Source organism: Carassius carassius, chromosome 23 (genome assembly GCF_963082965.1).
Source record: "Carassius carassius chromosome 23, fCarCar2.1, whole genome shotgun sequence".
In the NCBI taxonomy this organism is placed as follows: domain Eukaryota; kingdom Metazoa; phylum Chordata; class Actinopteri; order Cypriniformes; family Cyprinidae; genus Carassius; species Carassius carassius.
The window spans coordinates 28,449,626-28,474,692 of record NC_081777.1 but is presented as its reverse complement, the minus strand read 5'-3'; the positions used below and the strand labels follow the sequence as shown (position 1 = coordinate 28,474,692).

The following is a 25,067-nucleotide window of genomic DNA, read 5'->3' as shown; positions in this document are numbered from 1 at the left end:
TTTTATCAGCTGTTTGGACTCTCATTCTGACGGCACCCATTCACTGTAGAGGATCCATTGCTGAGCAAGTGATGTAATGCTACATTTCTCCAAATCGTACGGTGGCCGAGAAGTGCAAAACAAATCACAATTACAAAAACAAAATAACAAATCCAAAAACACAACGACAATTCAGAAAACAAAATAACAATTCAAAAAACACAACGACAATTCAGAAAACAAAATAACAATTCAGAAAACACAACGACAATTCAGAAAACAAAATAACAATTCAGAAAACACAACGACAATTCAGAAAACACAACGACAATTCAGAAAACAAAATAATTCAGAAAACACAACGACAATTCAGAAAACACAGAAGTACTAACCACATTGTCCGGTAGCCGAACAACTGTCCTGGTCCACGCAGCTCTGCTCTAATAGCATTCCTTACTTCGTCTATGGGCGAATAGTTCTTTCTTCTGAACATACCATTATTCTTCAGGTGTGTTTTTAAAGAGCGCAAGCTCATTTTAATGTCGTGGTATGTCGCCAGCATGTCCACAATCACGGCATATGAATGTCCTTCTTCAAAGTAGCGTTTAATGTGTTCCATTTTAGCAAAATTCAACATTAGATTTCAACAAAGTTGATCACAATTTATTTTTGATTGACAGGTGTCTCATCCAATCAGCGATAAGTATGTCGTTCTCAAAATATACCTACCTTTTCCGTTTTGTATGAATTGTCGTTGTGTTTTCTGAATTGTCGTTGTGTTTTCTGAATTGTTATTTTGTTTTCTGAATTGTCGTTGTGTTTTCTGAATTGTCGTTGTGTTTTCTGAATTGTTATTTTGTTTTCTGAATTGTCGTTGTGTTTTTTGAATTGTTATTTTGTTTTCTGAATTGTCGTTGTGTTTTTGGATTTGTTATTTTGTTTTTGTAATTGTGATTTGTTTTGCACTTCTCGGCCACCGTAAAATCGGTCCTGATGAAGAAACTCATTTACATCTCGGATGGGTGAGTACATATTAGCAAATCTTCATTTTTGGGTGAACTATTCTTTTAAGAGAAAAACTGAAAGAAAAATTATCCAATCTCACAACATAGCACGCTTATTTGTTTGTTTGTGGAATTCTTACCTAGTTCTTCAAGCTCAGCGGTCATGCTTTTGGACCTCAGGGTGAGGGTGGTGCTGGGCGCTCTTTTTGGAGGTGGGGGCGCTGTGGAGGAAAGGCAAGGAGTAGATGAGAAGACAGGATGGCGTGGCGAGGGGCCTTCACGGCTGCTGCCCATCGGCAGCTGCCAGCGCTTTTTCACCATCTTCATCTGAAGATCAATGTTTCACACTGCCGCACCACAATTAAACTCTCTCCTTACGTCTTTCTCTCTATGAAATGTAACATAGAATCATGCGACTATGAGACATCTCCTGTGTGATTGCACGACCAGAAACCAACTTCCGTTCTTGGCGGCCCTCTGATGGTAGAAAGAAATACTCGTCTCCCAAAACCCCTCATATCATATTCAGCCTCTTACACCCAAATGGTGGCCGAGTTTCCCTTTGTCTCTCAGAAGCAAAACCTGATGCTATGTCCAAAGCATGCTATAAACTCCCGAGCAGCGATACAAGAAGCACCAAGAAAATGATCAGAGTTCCAGGAGATCAGACACTTCTGTCGTCTCAGTAACATCGGCGTAAAACTCCTCACTCCTTCAGCGAACAACCTTGCAGACCGGAGTGAAGCTGGAGAGAGAGAGAGACGAGGAGAGAAATACCAAGGCACTAATGCAATACTTACTTCAAACATGCATTGTAGTAACCATGGCAACTCTGGCAGGAGCAAGGCCTGGGTTTGTGCATTTCAACTGTGAGAATCTGTGTGTGTGAGTTTGTATGTGTGTGTGGGAGGATATAGCTACAAAACTAACAACAGACACTCTATTATTACTTCATCAGTAGTGTGTAAGTGTGTGGTAGTTCGCATAGCCCAGAGTTATGCAATAACCCTGCAATAACTTTGCAGGTGACCATGATTTTGCCAAGAAAGAACAACATTCTCACCGACAATCAGATTTTAGGGTAAGGATCTTTCGTAGGGGCATAAACAACACAGCACTTCCCTCTGATTGCAGGGATAGTTCATTTATGTTGCATGCTGCAAAGCATCCTGCAAGCAAAACCGAGGTCATGGGTTTGACTCCCAGCGAATGCATGAACTGATCAAATACATGGCTTAAATGCAATGCAGTTTGTGTTGGAAGAAAGCATTTGCCAAATGCATTAAATAAGTCAAAGTCAAAGTCACCTTTATTTATATAGCGCTTTAAACAAAATACATTGCGTCAAAGCAACTGAACAACATTCATTAGGAAAACAGTGTCAATAATGCAAAAATGATAGTTAAAGGCAGTTCATCATTGGATTCAGTTATGTCATCTCTGTTCAGTTAAATAGTGTCTGTGCATTTACTTGCAATCAAGTCAACGATATCGCTGTAGATGAAGTGTCCCCAACTAAGCAAGCCAGAGGCGACAGCGGCAAGGAACCGAAACTCCATCGGTGACAGAATGGAGAAAAAAACCTTGGGAGAAACCAGGCTCAGTTGGGGGGCCAGTTCTCCTCTGACCAGACGAAACCAGTAGTTCAATTCCAGGCTGCAGCAAAGTCAGATTGTGCAGAAGAATCATCTGTTTCCTGTGGTCTTGTCCTGGTGCTCCTCTGAGACAAGGTCTTTACAGGGGATCTGTATCTGGGGCTCTAGTTGTCCTGGTCTCTGCTGTCTTTCAGGGATGTAGAGGTCCTTTCTAGGTGCTGATCCAGCATCTGGTCTGGATACGTACTGGATCCGGGTGACTGCAGTGACCCTCTGATCTGGACACAGACTGGATCTGGTGGCCACGGTGGCCTCGGAACAAGAGAGAAACAGACAAATATTAGCGTAGATGCCATTCTTCTAATGTTGTAGCAAGTACATAGGGTGTTATGGGAAGTGTTTTCGGTTCCGGTTTACCTAATTAATGCAGCCTAAAAATCCTTTAACGGATTTGGATAATAAAAGCATATTATTATGTTATGTGTATGCCAGTTTAAAGAGATGGGTCTTTAATCTAGATTTAAACTGCAAGAGTGTGTCTGCCTCCCGAACAATGTTAGGTAGGTTATTCCAGAGATTAGGCGCCAAATAGGAAAAGGATCTGCCGCCCGCAGTTGATTTTGATATTCTAGGTATTATCAAATTGCCTGAGTTTTGAGAACGTAGCGGACGTAGAGGATTATAATGTAAAAGGAGCTCATTCAAATACTGAGGTGCTAAACCATTCAGGGCTTTATAAGTAATAAGCAATATTTTAAAATCTATACGATGCTTGATAGGGAGCCAGTGCAGTGTTGACAGGACTGGGCTAATATGGTCATACTTCCTGGTTCTAGTAAGAACTCTTGCTGCTGCATTTTGGACTAGCTGTAGTTTGTTTACTAAGTGTGCAGAACAACCACCCAATAAAGCATTACAATAATCTAACCTTGAGGTCATAAATGCATGGATTAACATTTCTGCATTTGACATTGAGAGCATAGGCCGTAATTTAGATATATTTTTGAGATGGAAAAATGCAGTTTTACAAATGCTAGAAACGTGGCTTTCTAAGGAAAGATTGCGATCAAGTAGCACACCTAGGTTCCTTACTGATGACGAAGAATTGACAGAGCAACCATCAAGTCTTAGACAGTGTTCTAGGTTATTACAAGCGGAGTTTTTAGGTCCTATAATTAACACCTCTTTTAATTAACACCGTTTTTTCAGAATTTAGCAGTAAGAAATTACTCGTCATCCAGTTTTTTATATCGACTATGCAATCCATTAGTTTTTCAAATTGGTGTGTTTCACCGGGCTGCGAAGAAATATAGAGCTGAGTATCATCAGCATAACAGTGAAAGCTAACACCATGTTTCCTGATGATATCTCCCAAGGGTAACATATAAAGCGGTCATTTGTAACTCTAAGGAGAGTAGTTTCAGTACTATGAAACGGTCTAAATCCTGACTGGAAATCCTCACATATACCATTTTTCTCTAAGAAGGAATATAATTGTGAGGATACCACCTTTTCTATTATCTTGGACAGAAAAGGGAGATTCGAGATTGGTCTATAATTAACTAGTTCTTTGGGGTCAAGTTGTGGTTTTTTGATGAGAGGCTTAATAACAGCCAGTTTGAAGGTTTTGGGGACATATCCTAATGACAATGAGGAATTAATAATAGTCAGAAGAGGATCTATGCGAAGCACCTCTTTTAGGAGCTTAGATGGTATAGGGTCTAACATACATGTTGTTGGTTTAGATGATTTAACAAGTTTATACAATTCTTCCTCTCCTATGGTAGAGAATGAGTGGAACTGTTCCTCAGGGGGTCTATAGTGCACTGTCTGATGTGATACTGTAGCTGACGGCTGAATGGTTGCAATTTTATCTCTAATAGTATCGATTTTAGAAGTAAAGTAGTTCATAAAGTCATTACTGCTGTGGTGTTGGGAAATTTCAACACTTGTTGAGGCTTTATTTTTCGTTAATTTAGCCACTGTATTGAATAAATACCTGGGGTTATGTTTGTTTTCTTCTAAAAGAGAAGAAAAGTAATCTGATCTAGCAGTTTTTAATGCTTTTCTGTAGGAAATGTTACTTTCCCGCCAAGCAATACGAAATACCTCTAGTTTTGTTTTCCTCCAGCTGCGCTCCATTTTTCGGGCTGCTCTCTTTAGGGTGCGAGTATGCTCATTATACCATGGTGTCAAACTGTTTTCCTTAACCTTCCTTAAGCGTAAAGGAGCAACTTTATTTAAAGTGCTAGAAAAGAGAGAGTCCATAGTTTCTGTTACATCATCAAGTTGTTCTGAGGTTTTGGATATGCTAAGGAATTTGGATACATCAGGAAGATAACTTAAAAAGCAGTCTTTTGTGTTAGAAGTGATGGTTCTTCCATACTTGTAACAAGAAGTAGAATTTACAATTTTGGCTATATGAAGTTTGCACAGAACTAAATAATGATCTGAGATATCATCACTTGGCTGAATAATTTCAACACCATCAACATCAATTCCATGTGACAGTATTAAATCTAGAGTATGATTTCGACAATGAGTAGGTCCTGAAATGTGTTGTCTAACACCAATAGAGTTCAGAATGTCTATAAATGCTGATCCCAATGCATCTTTTTCATTATCAACATGGATATTAAAATCACCAACTATTAAAACTTTATCTGCAGCCAGAACTAACTCGGATGTAAAATCACCAAACTCTTTAATAAAGTCTGTATGGTGCCCTGGTGGCCTGTATACAGTAGCCAGTACAAACATAACAGGGGATTTATCATTAACATTTGTTTCTCTGGATAATGTTATATGAAGCACCATTACTTCAAACTTAGTTATACTTGAAGCCTGCCCTCTGAGAAATCCTGAAAACGTTGTTATAAATTGAAGCAACACCTCCACCTTTGCCTTTTAGACGCGGCTCATGTTTATGACAGTAATCTTGGGGGGTGGACTCATTTAAAATAATGTAATCATCAGGTTTTAGCCAGGTTTCTGTCAAACAGAGTACATCTATATTATGATCAGTGATCATATTATTTACAAAAAGTGTTTTCGCAGAAAGGGATCTGATATTCAATAAGCCAAGCTTTATCATTTGTTTATCCATATTGCTTCTGTTTTTTATTTGTTGAACCTCAATTAAATTGTTAATCTTAACTTGGTTTGGACGTTTTTTGTATTTTCTAGTTCGGGGAACAGACACAGTCTCTATAGTGTAATATCTAGGTGAAAAAGTCTCTATGTGCTGAGAATTAACTGACCTCTGTGACGGGAGGCGGCTAGCAGACGGTCGGTTTAGCCAGTCTGTCTGCTTCCTGACCTGGGCCCCAGTTAGTCAAGTATAAACACTAAGACTATTTGCGATATTTCTAGAGAGAAGACTGGCGCCACCCCAGGAGGGATGAAGACCATCTCTTTTCAACAGGTCATGTCTGCCCCAAAAGCTTGTCCAATTGTCTATGAAACCTATGTTATTCTGTGGGCACCACTTAGACATCCAGCCATTGAGTGATGACAATCTGCTATGCATCTCATCACCACGGTAAGCAGGGAGGGGACCAGAGCATATTACAGTGTCTGACATCGTGCTTGCAAGTTCACACACCTCTTTAAAGTTATTTTTAGTGATCTCCGACTGGCGAAGTCGAACATCATTAGCGCCGGCATGAATAACAATCTTACTGTATTTACGTTTAGCATTAGCCAGCACTTTTAAATTTGCCAAGATGTCAGGCGCTCTGGCTCCCGGTAAACATTTGACTATGGTGGCTGGTGTCTCTATATTCACGTTCCGTAACAATAGAATCGCCAATAACTAGAGCACTTTCATCAGGTTTCTCAGTGGGTGCATCACTGAGTGGGGAGAACCTGTTTAATGTTTTGATCGGAACAGAAGAGCGGTGTTTTGACCCACGACTACGCTGCCTCACCGTCACCCAGTTGCCCTGCTGCTGGGGCTCTGTTTCCGGAACCGAACAATGTACAGGAATCCCTGAGCTAGACGCATCCAAAGCCGTATCTAGAGCCCTAACATTCTTACTGTCCTCAATTAAAGTTTGGATGCGTGTCTCTAATTCTGAAATCTTCTCTGTCAGCCTAACTATTTCCCTGCATTTATCACATGTGAATCCCTTTTCAGCGACAGAGATAGATAAACTGTACATGTGGCAAGAGGTGCAAGTAACAATGACGGGAGAAGCCATTACTCACCGGGCTTGATGAAATAATCTTACTGCGGTTGTTTGATGAACTTGTGAAAAACAGCTGCCGCGGTGTTGAAAATATCCTTTAGCAATCAAAAATCGTCCCGGTCGGATGAGGTCATCGTCCAATAGAAGTGTAGTTAATGCATTCTAGATTTAAGAGACTCATTGTTGAACATATAAATTAAATTTAAGCAATATATTAAGCTGTGGATCTTATAATCTACAAACTTTGTTAATAATATTAGAATTTTCCATGGCAACATTTTTGTTTAATTAAAAAAAAATGTTTTTAATTAAATTAAATTAATGTTAAATGTGTAGTCATTTTCCTTGGTGAAAAGTCCAGCAACTTAATAAATAATAAATCAAAATAAAAAAGTCGCTTAGGATGAAAGCAACAGCTATTAAACATAAGCTAAATTAAACATACAGTAAGCAGGGGCGCACATAAGTGGTCTGCAGGTCCGCATTTGCGTACAGACATAGTTGACAGCTGTTAATACACAATTACCATTTTAGATCACAAACTGTACTATATAAGTTTTATTTTCAACCTGAAAGCATAAATCTAGGCTATGCCATGCCGTTTTCAAAGCACAGTCCAAAGCTGTGACATTCATCCACTGACGCTCTTTAATCAGCAGCAGCGCTAAATCCGGAAGCGTGTATACTTACTTTCCGGCAACTGCCAAAATAAAAGCCTGCTGATTTTAAGTTTGAATATGATGAAAACGCTTTTATTGATTCATTTTTAGATGCTTTTATCCAAAGCAACTTAAAATTGTGGAATACATAAAGCGATTCTACAAAGAAAGTAGTAGTAAATATTAGCATTTTACTTTTAATTTTACTATAAAATAAATGTATTTGAATTTAATACTAGGACTGCCTTTTATTTTTAATAATATTATCACACACTATTATTTAGATTATTTATTATTATTTTATAAAAAAACTAAATAAATAAAGTGCAATAATATTATAACTATTATTAATTCATTTTTTATAGTTATATTTATTGTCTCATGCTATATGCAGTGTGAGGACCAAACCAAATCTCCAGGTTCTCTTATGAGAACCAGGCTGAAAAAAATTATGTGCACCATTGAACATAAGTGTAGTTAATACATTTTGCCCTTGTGAGACTCACTGTTGAACATATATGAACTACATTTAAAGGAACACTCCGACTTTTTGGGACTTTAGCTTATTCACAGTATCCCCCAGAGTTAGATAAGTCCATACATACCTTTTTCATTTCTGTGCGTTCTGTAAGTGTTATTTGACGCACCCACCGCTAGCCTAGCTTAGCACAAAGACTGGATGTAAATGGATACTGGTAGCATAGTAATCCCAATAAGTGACAAAATAATGCAAACATTTTCCTATTTACATGTTGTGATCTGTATAGTCACAGCGTGTACAAATAACAAGGCTATATGAGACAGAGACCATTTTTAATCGTATAAATACTGGGAACTATATTCTCACTAGGCGTAGGAGCACAGCTAACGTTACTTGGGCTGAGTGGCTACTTGGGCGGAGTGATTAGCACAGCACCCGAGACGCGCCGTGGTGAGGAGAAGAGAGTTCGCTCTGAGTTGGAGTAATAGAGTCAGCAATTACTAGATAGTAGATTTATAGTGTACAATCATGGGTGTTCGCTGTATTGTAAAGAACTGCGACAATAAACAGGGGAGACCAGGTATCACTATGATGTTTCATAGAATTCCAACCACAAACGCTGACCTGATGAATCGATGGCTACTTGCTCTGGAAATAGATCTAAACACACCTGTAAACACCATCACGAAGTATTTCGTTTGCTCTGAACATTTTACTGTAGACGACTATTTTGAAAAAATGCAAGTTGCCACACGGACCATGAAACGTGTGCTAAAGGATACAGCCATCCCATCGATAATAAAGACAGGACAAATTGGATCACCTGTTGCTGCGGTAAGTGTTCCGTTATGTTTTGAGATGACTAACATTAGCCATACTGTAACAGTGCCATGCTAATGTAACGTTAATACAATCTTAGTAGTGACACTATTACGTGAATAGGGGGTCCGTGTATCAGTGTATCCCCTTTATTGTTATTATTGTGACACACTGTATGCAATGGCTATACTACAGTTTCATTGAACTATGAATGATCATTATAACAAAATCACTTACTTGGTGGACAGCTCACTCGGCATGGGACGTTTCTTCCAGTTGATCTTGTCACAATGGGAAAAAAAAGACAACTGCCGGCCGGGTGTATTAGGGCAGAGAAATCTTCCGTGGTAGTGACGCAAATATTTTGATTGTCATCAAGCCTTCACATTGATGGCAATACCCGGTCCCATTCATTACAACAAAGGCACTCGGTTTCTGTCGGCATAGGTTGGCATGTTCCACATTTACACCACCAGTCCGTGTTCGTTCTGATTCTCCCTTCGTCTTACAGCTTCCAACGTTTGTAACTCCTCGTCTGTGTTTTCTGGCTCAAAACTATATGGTTCTGGATCTTGGTTTGATACACAGTAAAATTCCTCTGAGTCTGACAATTCCTCAAAGTCAGCCATGATCACGAGTCACGTTTGTTTTGTTTACGGTCTCGTGTGCTGCGCTAATCACTCCGCCCAAGTAGCCACTCAGCCCAAGTAACGTTAGCTGTGCTCCTACGCCTAGTGAGAATATAGTTCCCAGTATTTATACGATTAAAAATAGTCTCTGTCTCATATAGCCTTGTTATTTGTACACGCTGTGACTAAACAGATCACAACATGTAAATAGAAAAATGTTTGCATTATTTTGTCACTTATTGGGATTACTATGCTACCAGTATCCATTTACATCCAGTCTTTGTGCTAAGCTAGGCTAGCGGTGGGTGCGTCAAATAACACTTACAGAACGCACAGAAATAAAAAAGGTATGTATGGACTTATCTAACTCTGGGGGATACTGTGAATAAGTTGAAGTCCCAAAAAGTCGGAGTGTTCCTTTAAGCTATATATTTAGCTGGGGATCTTTTTTATAAAATACAATCTTTGTTAAATATACTCACGTTTTTCTTTGGTGGAAATCCACTTAATTATAAAATAGGATAAAATAAAGATTCTGGAACGTGAAAAATCCATCAGTTTAATAATTATAATTATAATTATTTTAATAAAATAAAATAAATAAAATTGTTGCTTTGTATAAATGCGTCTGCCAATGCATTCAATGACAGTGTAGTTAATGCATTTTGCACTTGTCAGACTCACTGCTGAACATATATGAACTACATTTAAACAATATATTAAACTATGGATCATATTTACAAGCTACACACTTTAACAATACTCACATTTTGGTAGAAAATACACTTAAACACTTAATAATATAATAAAATAAAATAAAAATATTCATGGAGCATGTTAAATCTGCAGTAATTTTCCTTTAATCCAGAATGTTATAAATAACATAAAAAATAAAATAAAAAAAATATTTAAAAAAAACAACAGAACAGAAACTAATTTAACAAGACATGTCCATTGACTGAGATGCTGCAAAGACAGCGAGAACATCTGATGCATATATAAAGATTTGCAAAAAACTTATATTTAAAGTACTTTAAAGTTAGGTATGGATCTGCATAGTCAACCATCCTGATTCAGTCTATACTGTTAAGACGCTTTGGATAAAAGTGTTCCATCATCCACTAAATGCAAAACAGGTCAATGAAGGGTTCGGATTGTGTGGGAGTTGCAGATAAAAGTGAGGATAGTTTGCATGGATATTGAATAGACCTCTTTGGGTGTTGAGGTTCTGCTGTGGTTTTAATATCTCTACCGGTGGACTCATTCAACTGCTAATCGATTGAGTGGGTGTAGGAATGCACAAATGTGTGCATGTGGAAAGTCTGCACAGAAAACACTTCAATCTGCTTAGTCGTCACAATTCCTTGTAACAAATAACCCTGTCATTTAGTTAATGCTCCTAAAGTTTTCTTCTCTGACAAACACAGTCATTACCGTCACGATCGGCTATGATCGTTACACATGCTCCTTTATGCATTCTTGCAGCATTTTTTTCCTCGTGTGTGAGACTAGATTCTCCCTGCTGAGAGAAATCTCTCACTATCTGATCATTACATACAGTACAGAGCATCAAAGACTGGTTCCCTAGCAACCCGTGCCTTTAAGGGCTCCTCTGTCTGACTGCAGTAACCCCGCCCACAATAAACAAACAAAACCAGCAGTCAGCACATTCCCTATAACTCAACTATAGTGCCACATACTCAATATTACACCATTTGCGTGAAACTGACTTAACACTTAGATGTTATTTTTGAAAGACACCCATGAATACATATAAAATACATTTAAGCAATATATTAGACTGCAGATCTTGTAAGTCGTAACCCTGTTCATAATAGTTGCATTTTCATTGTTGCAAAGTTAAAAATTTAAATTAAGAAAATTTAACCTAAAAACAAAATCCAGAAATGTAACTCTTAAGATGAAATGGAAAACAAAAATAATTAATGTAAAAAAATTAAAATAATAATAATATTAATATTAGTGCGGTGATATATAACACAACTGTGTTCACGGTAAGCTGAGTTCGATTCCCGTCTTGAGGTCCTTTGCCGATCACGCCCCCCTCTCTCCACCCACTACTTTCCTGTTTACTCTCATCTGTCCTGTCTAACAAAAAGGCATTAAAGCCCCCCCCCAAAAAATAATTTAAATAATAATAATAATAATAATAATAATTAAAAATGACAAAATAAAATGACATAAAATAAAATGACAAAAAATTAAAAATTCAATAAAATAATAAAATAAAAATACAGTAGCTTTATTACCTAGGACAGAACAGTTCTGTTTAAAATAAACAAGTATCTTACCCTTCTTCCTGACTGTCTCCTCAGACTCTGGCTTGCGTGTGACTGACACCACCTTCATCAGGAGGTTATTCCCACCCTGCCGTATGAGTGACACCACCTGCTTATGTCCCACTTTTACCACGTTTACACCATTCACCTGACAGAAAAATTACAAAGAAATCATAAGTATTTTTCCACCCATCTGGCACATTGCCAGAATCTCAGATTAGACTCAAGGTCATTACACAACTTCAACAAACATTACTGCATTTTTATGTACAGAAAATATGAAACATGATTAATAGTAGATACAGAATGATCTTGGATATCAGCAGACAAACCAATCCCTATACCTCAATCAGAAAATCACCAGTCCTTAGCCCCGCCCTCCAGGCCACGCCCTCAACATCCACAGACTCCAAGTACTGCAGTGCAGGAAAGGCAGGTGTGGGTGTAAACTCTTCAATGGGCGTCTCCGCTTCACATACACAGAGAATCACATGGAATATCACATTATTGGTGCCTAGACTCTTTTTGAAGTCAATGAATGGCTTAATTATAATAATATATACTATTATAAACATGTGTCCAAATAGATCTCTAAGTGTTTTCCTTTTAATCTTTGAGGAAGTCATAGTATAGAAATTATGAAAGCAATAAAGAGACTGCTGTCACCCATATTCATAAGAGATATTGATGCACCATGTGGCTAACAGATGGCATTAGGAACTCATAACTCCTATCCAGGATGGTGCCACCCCAGAGACTGGGCACTAACACACACACGCACGCACGCACGCACACACACACACACACACACTTGCATTTGTGGTTTACAGGGGCTCTCCATAGACATAATGGTTTTTATACTGTCAAAACTGTATTTTCTATCGCCCCACACCAATCCTACACCTACCCCTTACAGAAAACTACTGGCAATTTTTGTATTTCATAAACCCCAGTTTTGTATTGTTTTATGCCTTTTGTTTTACAGGGACACAGGAAGTGTCCTCATACACCATGTTTACATTGTACATGTCATTATACACATTTGTTTCATCATAAACCATATATACCAGTACACACACCCACCCTGCTGATCTGTATGTGTTGTCAAACACAAGTGTCTAATAATGCTGTTGAGTCACCACTATATATGTTTCAGAAATGTCACAATATGAACCAGTGACCGTGATATTTGATTATGTAAGTAATGAAGTTAACATTCACTTAACTCTATTTTATGCTGTCACCAGAACCGCATCTGTAAAGCACACACACTAATGGAGTACAGATATGCATTTATTTCATATAAATGATTGTAGATGTGTGATGAATGTTATTTCAGAGTAATATTTATTTTAACTCTAGAGAAAAACTAAATTTTGGTTCAATGGTTCTTTGCAGTTGGGTTTTTACAGGGATTCTTATATTGGTCACTGTATATTAAAAAGTTATTCACGGTACATTATACTGTACTTTCATCCGATGAGTCTATTGCATTTAGGGTTCTTTTAATCACAACTAGAACATCTCAAATTAAATGTAATACTCATATTTTAATTGTAATTTTCATGCCAATTTTGATGATTAATTATTAATAAATTGTTTATTATTAAATTATTTTGATTTATTATCAATACAAATAATAAAGACTATTAACTATTAACACGTATTGTTATAACAATAATAATAATAATAATAACTATTTTCATACATATATTTTTAATTTAAGAACAAAAAAATAATTATATAAATTATTATCATTTAAATTATTGCTAATAATAAAAAATATTATTATGATCTATTGGTAATTAGTGTTAATTATTATTATTATTTATTTATTATAATAATATAAATTATTATCATTTAGATTATTGTTAATAATAAAAATAATTATTATTATCTATTGGTAATTAGTGTTAATTATTATTATTATTAATTTTTTTAAGATGTATTTTTTTTTGCCATTTTTTGCCTTTATTGTAACAGCACAGATCAGAATTGACAGGAAGTGAAGTGGGAGAGAGGGGGCAGGATCGGGAAAGGTCCTCAAGTCGGGATTCGAACATGGGACGCCCGTAAGGTAACGGCATTTTTTGTCGGCGTGCTGCCCGCAAGGCTATCGGTGCGACTATTATTATTATACATTTTTATATTTAATAAATTAATTGGATAATTAACAATGCTCCTGGTCTTACAATGCACTTCCATCAAAACATAATGTAAACCATTTTATTTTCACTCATAACCCAATGTTAACCCATAACTAAAACTATTTAAACTCGACTGTAATGAAACTGCATTCAAGTCTTGCTCCATTCCGATTGGTCAGTTTTTAACAAGCCAAGCGATTCTCAAATTCAACTATTTTTGGAAAATCCAGTTTTTCTTGGAAATGCATCACATTACAAAAGTAAGATGTGTTGCAAACAGTGTTTCATGTTGACTTTAAGTGTGTAATGCAACCCAATATTGTAAAAGAAGCATCAACTCTGACAGTAAGAGCAAACCGAGGCCCTGAACTCAAAGCCACGTCTTACCTTTTGCTCCCCGCAAGACAAAGCCGAATCCCTCATTCTCTTTCTTCTGGAGCACAGCGTTCTTCTCCTCGATGATGTAATCACTGGGCATAAGAGAGAGCAGGACAGTGATGTCAGACTCCAGCACCATGCCTGTATCAGGACCACCACAGCCGGACCACCTGGACATACCCCCACACACTGCTACTCTCCCTGATCCCTGTCCCTGAGCCAATCAGGTTAAAAGCTGAGGCTGTGAGAGTGTGGATGGTATGAAAAAGCTCAGGTGAAAGCTCCTGTCCTTCTGTTTGACTCAAGCGCAGCCTCTTTAACTGCATTAGGAGATTGGACCAAATGCTAAAATCCAGCCTCTTATGCGATTACATGAAAGGACTGAAAAATGAGGGCCTTCAACTCTTTCACCATTCAACTTCGAATGCACTAGAGAGACAAATCATTCTTTAAAGCCAGAAATGTACAAAGACAATGTCAACCCTGCATCCATGCCTTAAAGTGCAGCCCATCAGTAATAAAAAGATGGGACGAGTGCTCACAAAAAAGAAAGCGAGTCAGAGACAAACAAAGGATATTTTTCTATGGCGGTCTCTATCCCTTAACACACATACACACACACACGGTCCATCTGTTTGTATGCATGGAGATAGTTATCATCAGTGCGAACAGCAGGGACAAATCTGTTCTTCCTTACTTATGTGAGCCACAGTTACCCGCCTGTAGACACCATCAGCCCCCCGCCAACACACACATACAAACAGCGCTCTAGACATACAAATATCACTTCAGTAACCTCACTGCTATGATTAACTGTGCTGTTCTGCATTTGCATGACTTGCAAACGATTTGGCAGATTCTTCTATCTAAAACAACTAATGGGCTTCGCATGCTTAAGGCAAGACACTACAGGTGAAAAGGCTACAGATTGTAATTAAAAGATATCACTGTACTTTCCACAGTTGATTAATCACAGTACATTAAGATAACTGTTTATTACAAGTTTTCTGAAATGTTATGTTTAAATTTGCAAATGAGGTATTATGTAATTTAATATGCTAATTAATATACTAGTTTGCATACATTTCCAGAACAGAAATCTGAATACTGGATATTTCATGAATTTGGTTGACATATTAGTATTAATGGTTTTTACAGAGGGGGGTTTTGGATATCTTACTCCAAAAATATGAAAATATTTCTAGGAGGAAACACATTTAAGGAATTAAGGCTGTTTTTAAGTGCTACTGAAGTGGAGTGCATAAAAAAACACTCATTTTGAGAAAAACATATATATTGTAAATGAAATCTACAGAAATAATGTGTAATGTGCACTTTAGATGTTTTCTTTGCACTAGTCTGAAAGAAGACAAGTCTCAAAATTGACCAGTGTTAGAAAAACACCAGTTATGCTTGTAGTGACTTACATTAAAAATGTTCTGTGTTAAAGCTGGCATTAAAATAAAAATACACCCTATCTATTTTCTAAATGCACTTTATTTATCACATTGTGAGAGATTTGTTCATGCATGTGTTTCAATTTGAAAAAATGAGCTTTGAGCTTGTAATTTTTTATCAAACATTATAACTGGATCTTCCAGTGAAATGACAGACTCTCTGGTGACTTGCGCCGGATATTGGAAACCAAAAATACTGGAGACCATTGACTTCCACTTTATAGAATAAAAAAACACTTACCTATTTCTAAAAATATTTTCTTTTAGGTTTCACTGCCAAAAAGTCATACAGGTTTGAATTTACTTAAGGGCGAGGGCGAGTAGTGATGACAGAATTTATATTAAGAAGTATTCAGAAGTTTTCTTAAACAAAAATTATAGTATCTCATATGATCCCATATGATGCATCAGTTAACTCTCTTTCAGATCTTTAAACTAAAAAACTTGTGGTTATTTATGCTACTGTACCAAGCATGAATATTTAAAGTTTATAAGTTAGTCTATGATTGGCTATCTGTTGCTAAACAACTTGCTGTAAAATTCAAGCACTGCACTGATTCACACTGCATGCTTTCAGTGCCAGCAGAGGGTGTAAAAAGACATTAATCCAAAGTTAATCATGTTGTGAAAAGCAATTTACAGTCATTTCATGATAGAGATCAGTTTGGGTCTTCCCTGGGAATTAAACCCATGACCTTGGCATTGCTGGTGCCACGCTCTGCCAGTCAAGCTTAAGAAAAAGATATTATTACAGCAAAATCTATATATCTTCACACAGCATCTCATTTATAACAACTCCTATATCATCTAAAAATCTGTTTTACAAACAATGCATAATACAGTCCTTGTGAACAGCTGCTTGTGCGCTGATTGCAGAACAATTACCACAAAACGACTAAAAGCTGTCTATGTGATCATACAGTTTGAGACCAGAGCAAAGACTGGTGTCTGTATCATCGGCTATTAGAAGAAAGCTCATCTCTCTCTCTCTCTCTCTCTCTCTCTCTCTCTCTCTCTCTCTCTCTCTCTGTTGTACCCTGAGGGTCTTCATCACTGATGCATTAGGAGTGACAAGAATCTAATTAAGCAGTGGAAAATCAATTAGATCAATTACAGATGATTCGGTGTCGTTAGCGCCTCGGGTTAACAAAACGCTCTGTCCATCGGAACAGCAGTACGCCTGTGATAACATCAGTGTACGGTCGGGCGTCTGGAACTGCCATTTGCTGTGGTTTGTTTACGAACAAAATCCCAGACAAGCCACATTAAACTGGGGCAGTGGAATATTTGGGTTGCATTTCCCATTAGCTATTTAATAAATGCAAACGCAAACACTTAGCAATTGTGACTAAGAACAAAAGCTTAATATGATATCTCGTCCCTTACAATATGGTATAGAGTGTATATATAGAATGGTATATATATGGTATAGAGTGTGCGTACTTTGTCTGGGTTGATTTATGCCTTAATTAATATTTCTATTATATAAATACATTAACCATTTCAAATATTTGTTATAAGCTTACAAAAGCACTTACAGCCACGTTCAGCTAATCTAGCGCCTAATGATAATTTGATAAGATAATGAAGTGTGAAAATGAATATAAAGGCCATTAGACTTCAGTAAGAAGGTTTAGTGTAGCGCTGACTTGTCAATGTAGTGCACACAACTCCCTAAAATGATCTCCTGAGCCGAGAGGAACATGCATAAGAATGCTAACCCCACTTTGTCCCATGTCAATGAAGCTACACCTCTGTATATGGCTACTGACATTCAAATATAATGAACACCTACGAGAGGAGTGAAGGAGTTGTTGACAGCACATTTTAACTTATGCCAGTTAATGTGTGCTTTCTGTCTGTGTGCTAGCTTTTCACAGCTAGGTCAACGTGTGCTAAACTTCAGTTTAGTGCACTTAACAGTGTAGCTGGACATGGATCAGCACACTTACATTAACATTTACACTAAATCTAAGTAGTGATTAAAATATTTCCTAGAACACTTACAACATCAGTCTTTTAGTATGGATTGGACATGGGAAAGTATTAGCTAAAAGTAGTTCATGAATGCTAATATTTACAGTTTAAATTGAGTAGCAGACTTGTAATTTTAGCTAAACATACTTTGGTACACTTACATGCTAATATTCACAGTTTAAATTGATTAGCCTAACAGACTTAACAGAACAGAGTTTGGCTTGCTAACAGTCTAAATCCATTAATATAACTTCATTTCAGTAAGGTGATGATTATTCATTCACATCTCATAATGGGAAACAGATTTTAAGAGTCTGGGAGAGGCTTCATTTGTCTTGTATGTTTCGAGTCCATTTCAGAAGGTAATTGATTTGACTGGGTGCAGTTCTTTAGGCTGCTGTTCTAGACCTGTTTGCTGTTGTTGAGCATCCTGGCAAGAGAAGATGAATGGAGTGGAAAGTATCAGTTTGACAGAGAGACTCCAGTAATTAATCCTCTCTCGTTCTCTCTCTCTCTTACTCCTTTCCCAAACTCATCTCATCTTATCCTCCGTCTCACATCCATCAGTCTTAAACTTCACAGTGTTAAATATATTACACATGCAGATTCAAAAGAATTAAAATAGCAGTAACAAAAACTTGCTTATGTGTTGCGTTCACAGGTAGAATGGATATGCAAGAGTATGTAAAGTATGTGCCTCTAAAGACCTTAGTGGGTTTGGACGCCAAACTGAATTTACAGTGGATGAGAATGAGACTGTCAGGGATACACTCTTCAGAATGGCACACACTGTACAAGTCTTAGATCACTTAATTTTCACAGCGTATAGCTTTTAAAACTTTTTTATGGATTTTCTTGACCAATCGCTAGGTTTGTACACAGTACAATCCATTAAACTGTGCTTCTATCTCTCACAGCCTTGTTTTTATCTCCAAAATTAAATATGCACAAGCCTGAATAAAGTATATACCTGCATAATAATAAAAAATTATGATTTTCTTTTTAACATAATGAACTCTGACCTGCAACTTTGTATAGTGAAAAGACATTCCACCAATGTCAGCATTTGGCTATATATATATATATATATACAGTACAGACCAAAAGTTTGGAAACATTACTATTTTTAATGTTTTTGAAAGAAGTTTCTTCTGCTCATCAAGCCTGCATTTATTTGATCAAAAATACAGAAAAAAATGTAATATTGTGATATATTATTACAATTTAAAATAATTGTTTTTAAATTGATTATACTTTAAATGATCATTTATTTCTGTGATGCAAAGCTGAATTTTTAGGATCATTATCACATGATCCTTTAGAAATCATTCTAATATGATGATTCATTATCAAAGTTGGAAACAGTTCTGCTGCTTAATATTTTTTCAGAACATGTGATACTTTTTTAGGATACTTTGATGAATAAAATGTAAAAAAAAGAAAAAAAAAAAGAAGAAGCTATGTTTTTAAAATATAAATATTTTGTAATAACAATATACACTACTGGTCAGCAATTTGGGGTCAGTAATTTTTTTTTCTTTCTTTTTTTTAAATAAAATCAATACTTTTATTCAGCAAGGATGTGTTAAATTGATAAAAAGTGATAGTAAAGAAAATATATTTTTTTACATTTATTCATCAAATATATTAGACAGCGGAACGGTTTCCAACACTCATAATGAATCAGAATATTAGAATGATTTCTAAATGATCATGTGATAGACGGATGTTACATGTGACACTGAAGACTGGAGTAATGATGCTGAAAATTCAGCTTTGCATCACAGGAATAAATTTTTTTTTTTAAGTATATTCAAATAGAAAACTATTATTTTAAGTTGTAATAATATATCACAATATTACAGTTTTTTCTGTATTTTTGATCAAATAAATGCAGGCTTGATGAGCAGAAGAAACTTCTTTCAAAAACATTAAAAATAGTAATGTTTCCAAACTTTTGGTCTGTACTGTATATATATATATATTCTGCTTTTGTAGTACAAAACTATACAAACTTTAAATGAGAAGCTGTGCAATGCTGTGAGAAACTGTAGTAGATATCTAAATGCATATAATAATATACAATTATTTATAAAATATAGAAAATACATTGAGTGTGTCATTATTTTTATATTAAAGCATACAGGATCCCATTTTGTTGCTCATATTCGTTGATGGGACAGAATTAAGTACATTCATACAATGTACAGTAATGTCCCTTGAAACAAAGTAGATATTATTCATAAGTAGATTTGCATATCCAATAACACTGTAACATTGAGCATAATGTAAAACATGACTTCTCGTTTAATTGTTTTTTATTACACTCAGATGTACAGTTTAATGTAGTTCTTGGTTCTCAATGGAATCAAGTTCTTATGCATTTATTTTTTTCATCTAAAGTAAACAGAAACAAAAATAGATATGCTGTATGCGATAAAATGTGAAATGAGAATATAATCAAAAGCATGATGTAATGTGTGTTCACAACCTCTTTTCTCTAGATGGCAGTAGAGATTCAATACCACGAATGACAGACTCCACTGAGTCAGACTAACTTCCTCAGGTTTGCTCTGAACTATATATATTTATTCTGCATGCACACATATATACATTACCTATATGAGGTAAAGTTGTCGTAGGAGCCCACAGTGTAATGTCTGAACAGCCTCTTGGTTCGGTCTTCTCTCGTCTCTGAAAGAAAAACATGATACATATTAAACATTAATCATCACAAACACCCCATTTTGTCTGAGCTGTTTATCAAATTTGCATTGCATTTCAGAGCTGATAGCATGTCTCTAATCAGCCTTCTGCGAAATTATGGGTGTTTGTTTGTGTGTGGAAAAATGTAGAAGATCTTAATTAAATGCACAGGCAAGGTCAACTGTATATTTGTGTGTGTGTGTGTGTGTGTGTGTGTGTGTGTGTGTGTGTGTGTGTGTGTGTGTGTGAGAGAGAGAGAATGTGGTCTCGTTAATCCAGTCAGAGGGTCTGGCTAAAAGGCCTGGTGTCTCAAGCCAGACTAGATTTATGTGATTGGACTTTGGGCTGGAAATCAATGCACTGCTCCCCTACCGAAGGCCAATCTGCTGACAAACATACACATATTCACGTTCACACACAAACACACCATGAGAATCTCACAAACAATGAATCTTACAAACATTTTCTGGCAAGAACAGAGAGTCAAACACATGCATTTCTTTCTTAGATAGATTAGAAATTGTGTTACAGTGTGTTATTGAATTACACTTTGCTCTCTGTGTTATTGAATTCAACATGTCTTCCTCTCTCTCTTCCCTTTCTTAATAAACTCAGTGACCCACTTGCTCTGGTCTGATTACTAATGCATATTTTCTTTTCTTCCGTCCCTGTCTCCACTCCTTCCTGTGTCACAATCTGGTTTTCCCTCTGTGCATGTCTGCTCTTTTTCAGTCCTCTCTTGCTTTTTAGTGTCTTGCTGATTGTGTTTAAAGGAGTCAAATTATGATACATCAAAGTTTCCTTGATGTTTTGAAATAAACAAGTTCAGCACACTATGAAAACATACTGTAAAATGACTTTGTCTCTCAGCCAGAAAAAAGAAATGACATGAATATCATATACATGAAGCCAGATTTGTACTTCTACTCATAGATACTATTCAAACTAATAATAAGCATAAACTGTGGTAAGCTACCCTGCAGTATTTTCCTATATTACATGACTAGAGTCAAAGGATCAGAGAGATGATAAAAATGGAAATTTAATAGTAAATTATGTTCTATTATAGTATATTATATATTACAAAATAAAATGATGAAAGTATTTAACAAAATATTTCAAATGAAATATACAGTAGTATACGTAATATACAGAAATAAATGCATATAAATGAATACAAATAAATACATATGTTAATTACAAATTATTTATGCTAAATTATAGAATAAACACATTTTAATAAATAAATACATTAATTTAGAGATACATAAAACAGATAGAAAATAGATAGAAAAAAACCTGCTTTAAACACACTCACAATTCCATAACTAAGTCTAAAATTCAGCCTGTTATACTCCCACTTTAGTCACTTTACAGAGACTAATGTGATTAATAATTACATTACATTTATATTTGATTACATTTCAAAAGAAAGAATATAAGAGAGAGAGAGAGAGAGGAAAAGCGAGAGTAACATCTACTGACTGTGTCCTACTCTGTCACCACAGAATTGAGAAGTTAAAGCATGCATTAGCATTTTAATGACTTGAAGGCAAGGACGGACGCACAGATCAAATTCACAGGAGAGGGAAAGAGAGAATGAGAGAGAAAGAGGGTGATATATACGCACATATATAAGCACTGGTATTAGTATTGCATATAGCAGTGGTTCTCAACCTTTTTTTTTTACTCCAAGGCCCCCCAACCTTTTCCATTCACAAAATCCTAGGTATTCTAGTGTTATAACTTTTCTGTTTCATTTTATTATTTTTAAACAAAATAAATTCAAGACAGATTTAAACCTTCAGTGTTCTTTTTTTAAAAACATACTTTGCAAAAAATGTCACAGCAGACATTATTAAAAACTTAACTTAAAAGTACTTAAGGCTCAGTTACACAGTAACAGTAAGTCAACCTGCAATGCCAATCAAGACCACAGGGAGATGCCAAAGGACTGCATGTAGCTACTATACGGATCCATTCAGAATCACTAAACACACCAAAATACAAATGGAAAATGAAAATATTCTGAATGTGGGGAAATTCAGCAATCTGAAGGCAACTCGATGTCATCAGTGAACATTTCCTCTAACAAGCGATCGTGTTTGAAGCATCTGATGCCCATACATACATAAACACCACTGAGCCTCACAAACTTCTCCAAAACACGCTGTCACTGTAATCGTCTTTAGTTTGATTACAATAGTTGTCCATCAAAACTTTACTAGCGCGACACTGGTTTGCTTTATCCAGCCTCATACAGCAGTCGGGTGTTTTGAGCCACTGTTCAGTCTGTATTTCACACAGCACGACGAGAAACAGCTTGAGCTGCTTCGAAATCACAGAATACGTACGAGACAAGTGGTGCTGTTATTTATTTATTTTTATTTAACATATCAATCATGAAATTAGTGAAGTATATGAATATACTTTAATTTTAAGTTATCTAATAAACTATATACATATATAAACTGATTTTAAATTATGCGTAATAATTACGTTACAATTATACATTATAATAAATACATTATATACACAATTATAAATTATAAAATTTACACAATGATTAAACACAAAAAACTCTGCATTACCCATTATGCATAATATTTATTAATAACTGCGTAAAAATAAAATCAACATATGGACATGTGCATGTGTATGTAGTTGATTACACAGATCTTTGCCATCTGTGCCCAGAGGAAGAATAATGCAATCATTTATCATTCTTACAGGAAGAGGAGAGAGAGAGAGAGAGAGAGAGAGAGAGAGAGAGAGAGAGAGATCTGAGGGATACTAGCAGCAATCATCTGTCAAATGACAAACTGCATCCACACACACTGTTTATGAATCAATATATTATCTGTTCAGGAATGGGATATGTTGATGCAGTTGTTTGCATCATGTGAACCGCCATACAGACAGGATCCGGAAATTAGATTAAAAGTTCGTAAAGCACAGCTGAGTCACATCCATTCCAGATGGCTAAACGAACAACTAGACCATTTATTTCAATAGAGTGGCCAAATGAACACAATCCCACACACACATGCACTGGCACTGCTTCACTAAACTCATAGTGAGATAAAAAGGCTGTCAGAAAAATTATGAGTAACCTGAAAACACTCTTGCATAAGTATAGAGCAAAAAAAAAAAAAAAAAAAAAAAAAAACCCTTCAGGAAATGACTCAAATCCATGCAGGAGAATCAAGCCATCTTGGGAGAAATAATGAATGACTTCAATGGCAAATCACGTATTTCAATAGCAAAAATGACTTTCTGTTAAGTCTTGATCAGTTGAGTGACAGTCTATAAAGGCCTTCGGAGTCTCAAAGCTTCATCGTGGCAACTTGATGACGTGATCAATGATTGAAACCCCATAAACAATCACACTCCCCTCTGGCTTAAACAGTTTAAAGTGCTAAATGTTTTTGTAAAATATGCTCCTATTTTAAATGAACAGCATAATGCATGGCAGGGCCTCGGTGCCAGCGAGGGATTATGGGAAGCGTCCGTATGCCACAGATGGGATGTGGATGGCCAGAACTCAAACAGATTTTGAAATGAAAGCACACTTAAAGCCTTAAAGAAGTCTAATATGCAGATATATATATCAAAACAAATGGCAGGATAGATCTCCAGGATATGAGGTTCTGTAAGGATTTCTCTGATTTACATCAGCTATGTGGAAAAGGCACCAAGCCATCTTGAAGGGTTTATCCGCTGCGGGTATAAATAACTTTTTTCATCCCCATCGAAACAGGAAATGAAAAAAATGTTTTTGACCTTATTGCTTTATAACTGTCTTTACAGATAAATGACACTTAAGGTATATAAGATAAATATATATCTCTAAATAAATAAATAAATAAATATACATAAATAATGAATACATTAATAAATTCTAAAATATATAATTATATAGACTCTGTCCACCTTAGTAGCATGCAGCTATATATATCTGAATAATAGGAGGGGCCCACCAACTAAGACCATATTACCGCAAAATCTTAGTTTTTTCACCAGTGTATAACCACAAACAATAAAGACAGGAATTAACTTTTTATACCTTTATATCAATTTAGGAAACAGAAGAAATAAACAAAACAAATGCATTTATAAGAAAATGAATTGAAATGAAACCAGTTCCAACAAAGGAAAGCAGTATCCACACAGAAAGTCTGTAAAGAAAGACTTAATCAATAGAAAAATAATGACAAATGAAAATCAATAATAAAAGAATGTCAAATAAAAAAAATTAAACTATCTAATCAGTTCAATTTTAGGATGATGTCCAAGTCCAAAAAAAAACCTTCAAGTGCTCTTTCAGTAATCCAAGGAAATCCACCAAAAAAACTAGATAGCCCACAGTCACATTCTTGTATTTAGGATACTTGATAATCCACAAGGTAATGCAGTGAGATCAATCCATTGATTAGAAACCACGTGATGTCCATTTCAGTTGAGCCTTAGCAACTCATATGGATTCAACAATTCTCAAAATATAAAGTAACATATAAAGAGTCCATATGATTGAAACTGGAAACAAAGTTTCTCAATCAGGACTCCAATGAGTGTTGCAGGAGGCAGTGTTGGGGAAAGTTACTTTTAAAAGTAATGCCTTACAATATTGCGTTACTCCCTAAAAAAGTAACTAAATGCGTTACTTAGTTACTTTTTATGGAAAGTAATGTGTTACATTACTTTTGCGTTACTTTCACGTTACTTTTTAAATATGAGCAGGGCTTG

At 36.0% G+C, this 25,067-nt stretch overlaps 1 protein-coding gene across 3 annotated transcripts in view; it reads right to left on the bottom strand.

Moving 5' to 3' along the window:
* Positions 1–25,067, bottom strand: part of LOC132101694 (SH3 and multiple ankyrin repeat domains protein 3-like) — a 229,905-nt gene that overhangs the window by 11,333 nt on the left and 193,505 nt on the right. For all 3 annotated transcript variants that reach the window (XM_059506835.1, XM_059506836.1, XM_059506837.1), the window contains 5 exons: positions 20,234–20,309; positions 14,191–14,273; positions 12,001–12,125; positions 11,669–11,804; positions 1,124–1,204 (listed from right to left, as the gene is read on the bottom strand). In XM_059506835.1, the coding sequence (XP_059362818.1) occupies positions 1,124–1,204; positions 11,669–11,804; positions 12,001–12,125; positions 14,191–14,273; positions 20,234–20,309 (501 nt within the window). The remainder of the gene's footprint in view (positions 1–1,123; positions 1,205–11,668; positions 11,805–12,000; positions 12,126–14,190; positions 14,274–20,233; positions 20,310–25,067) is intronic.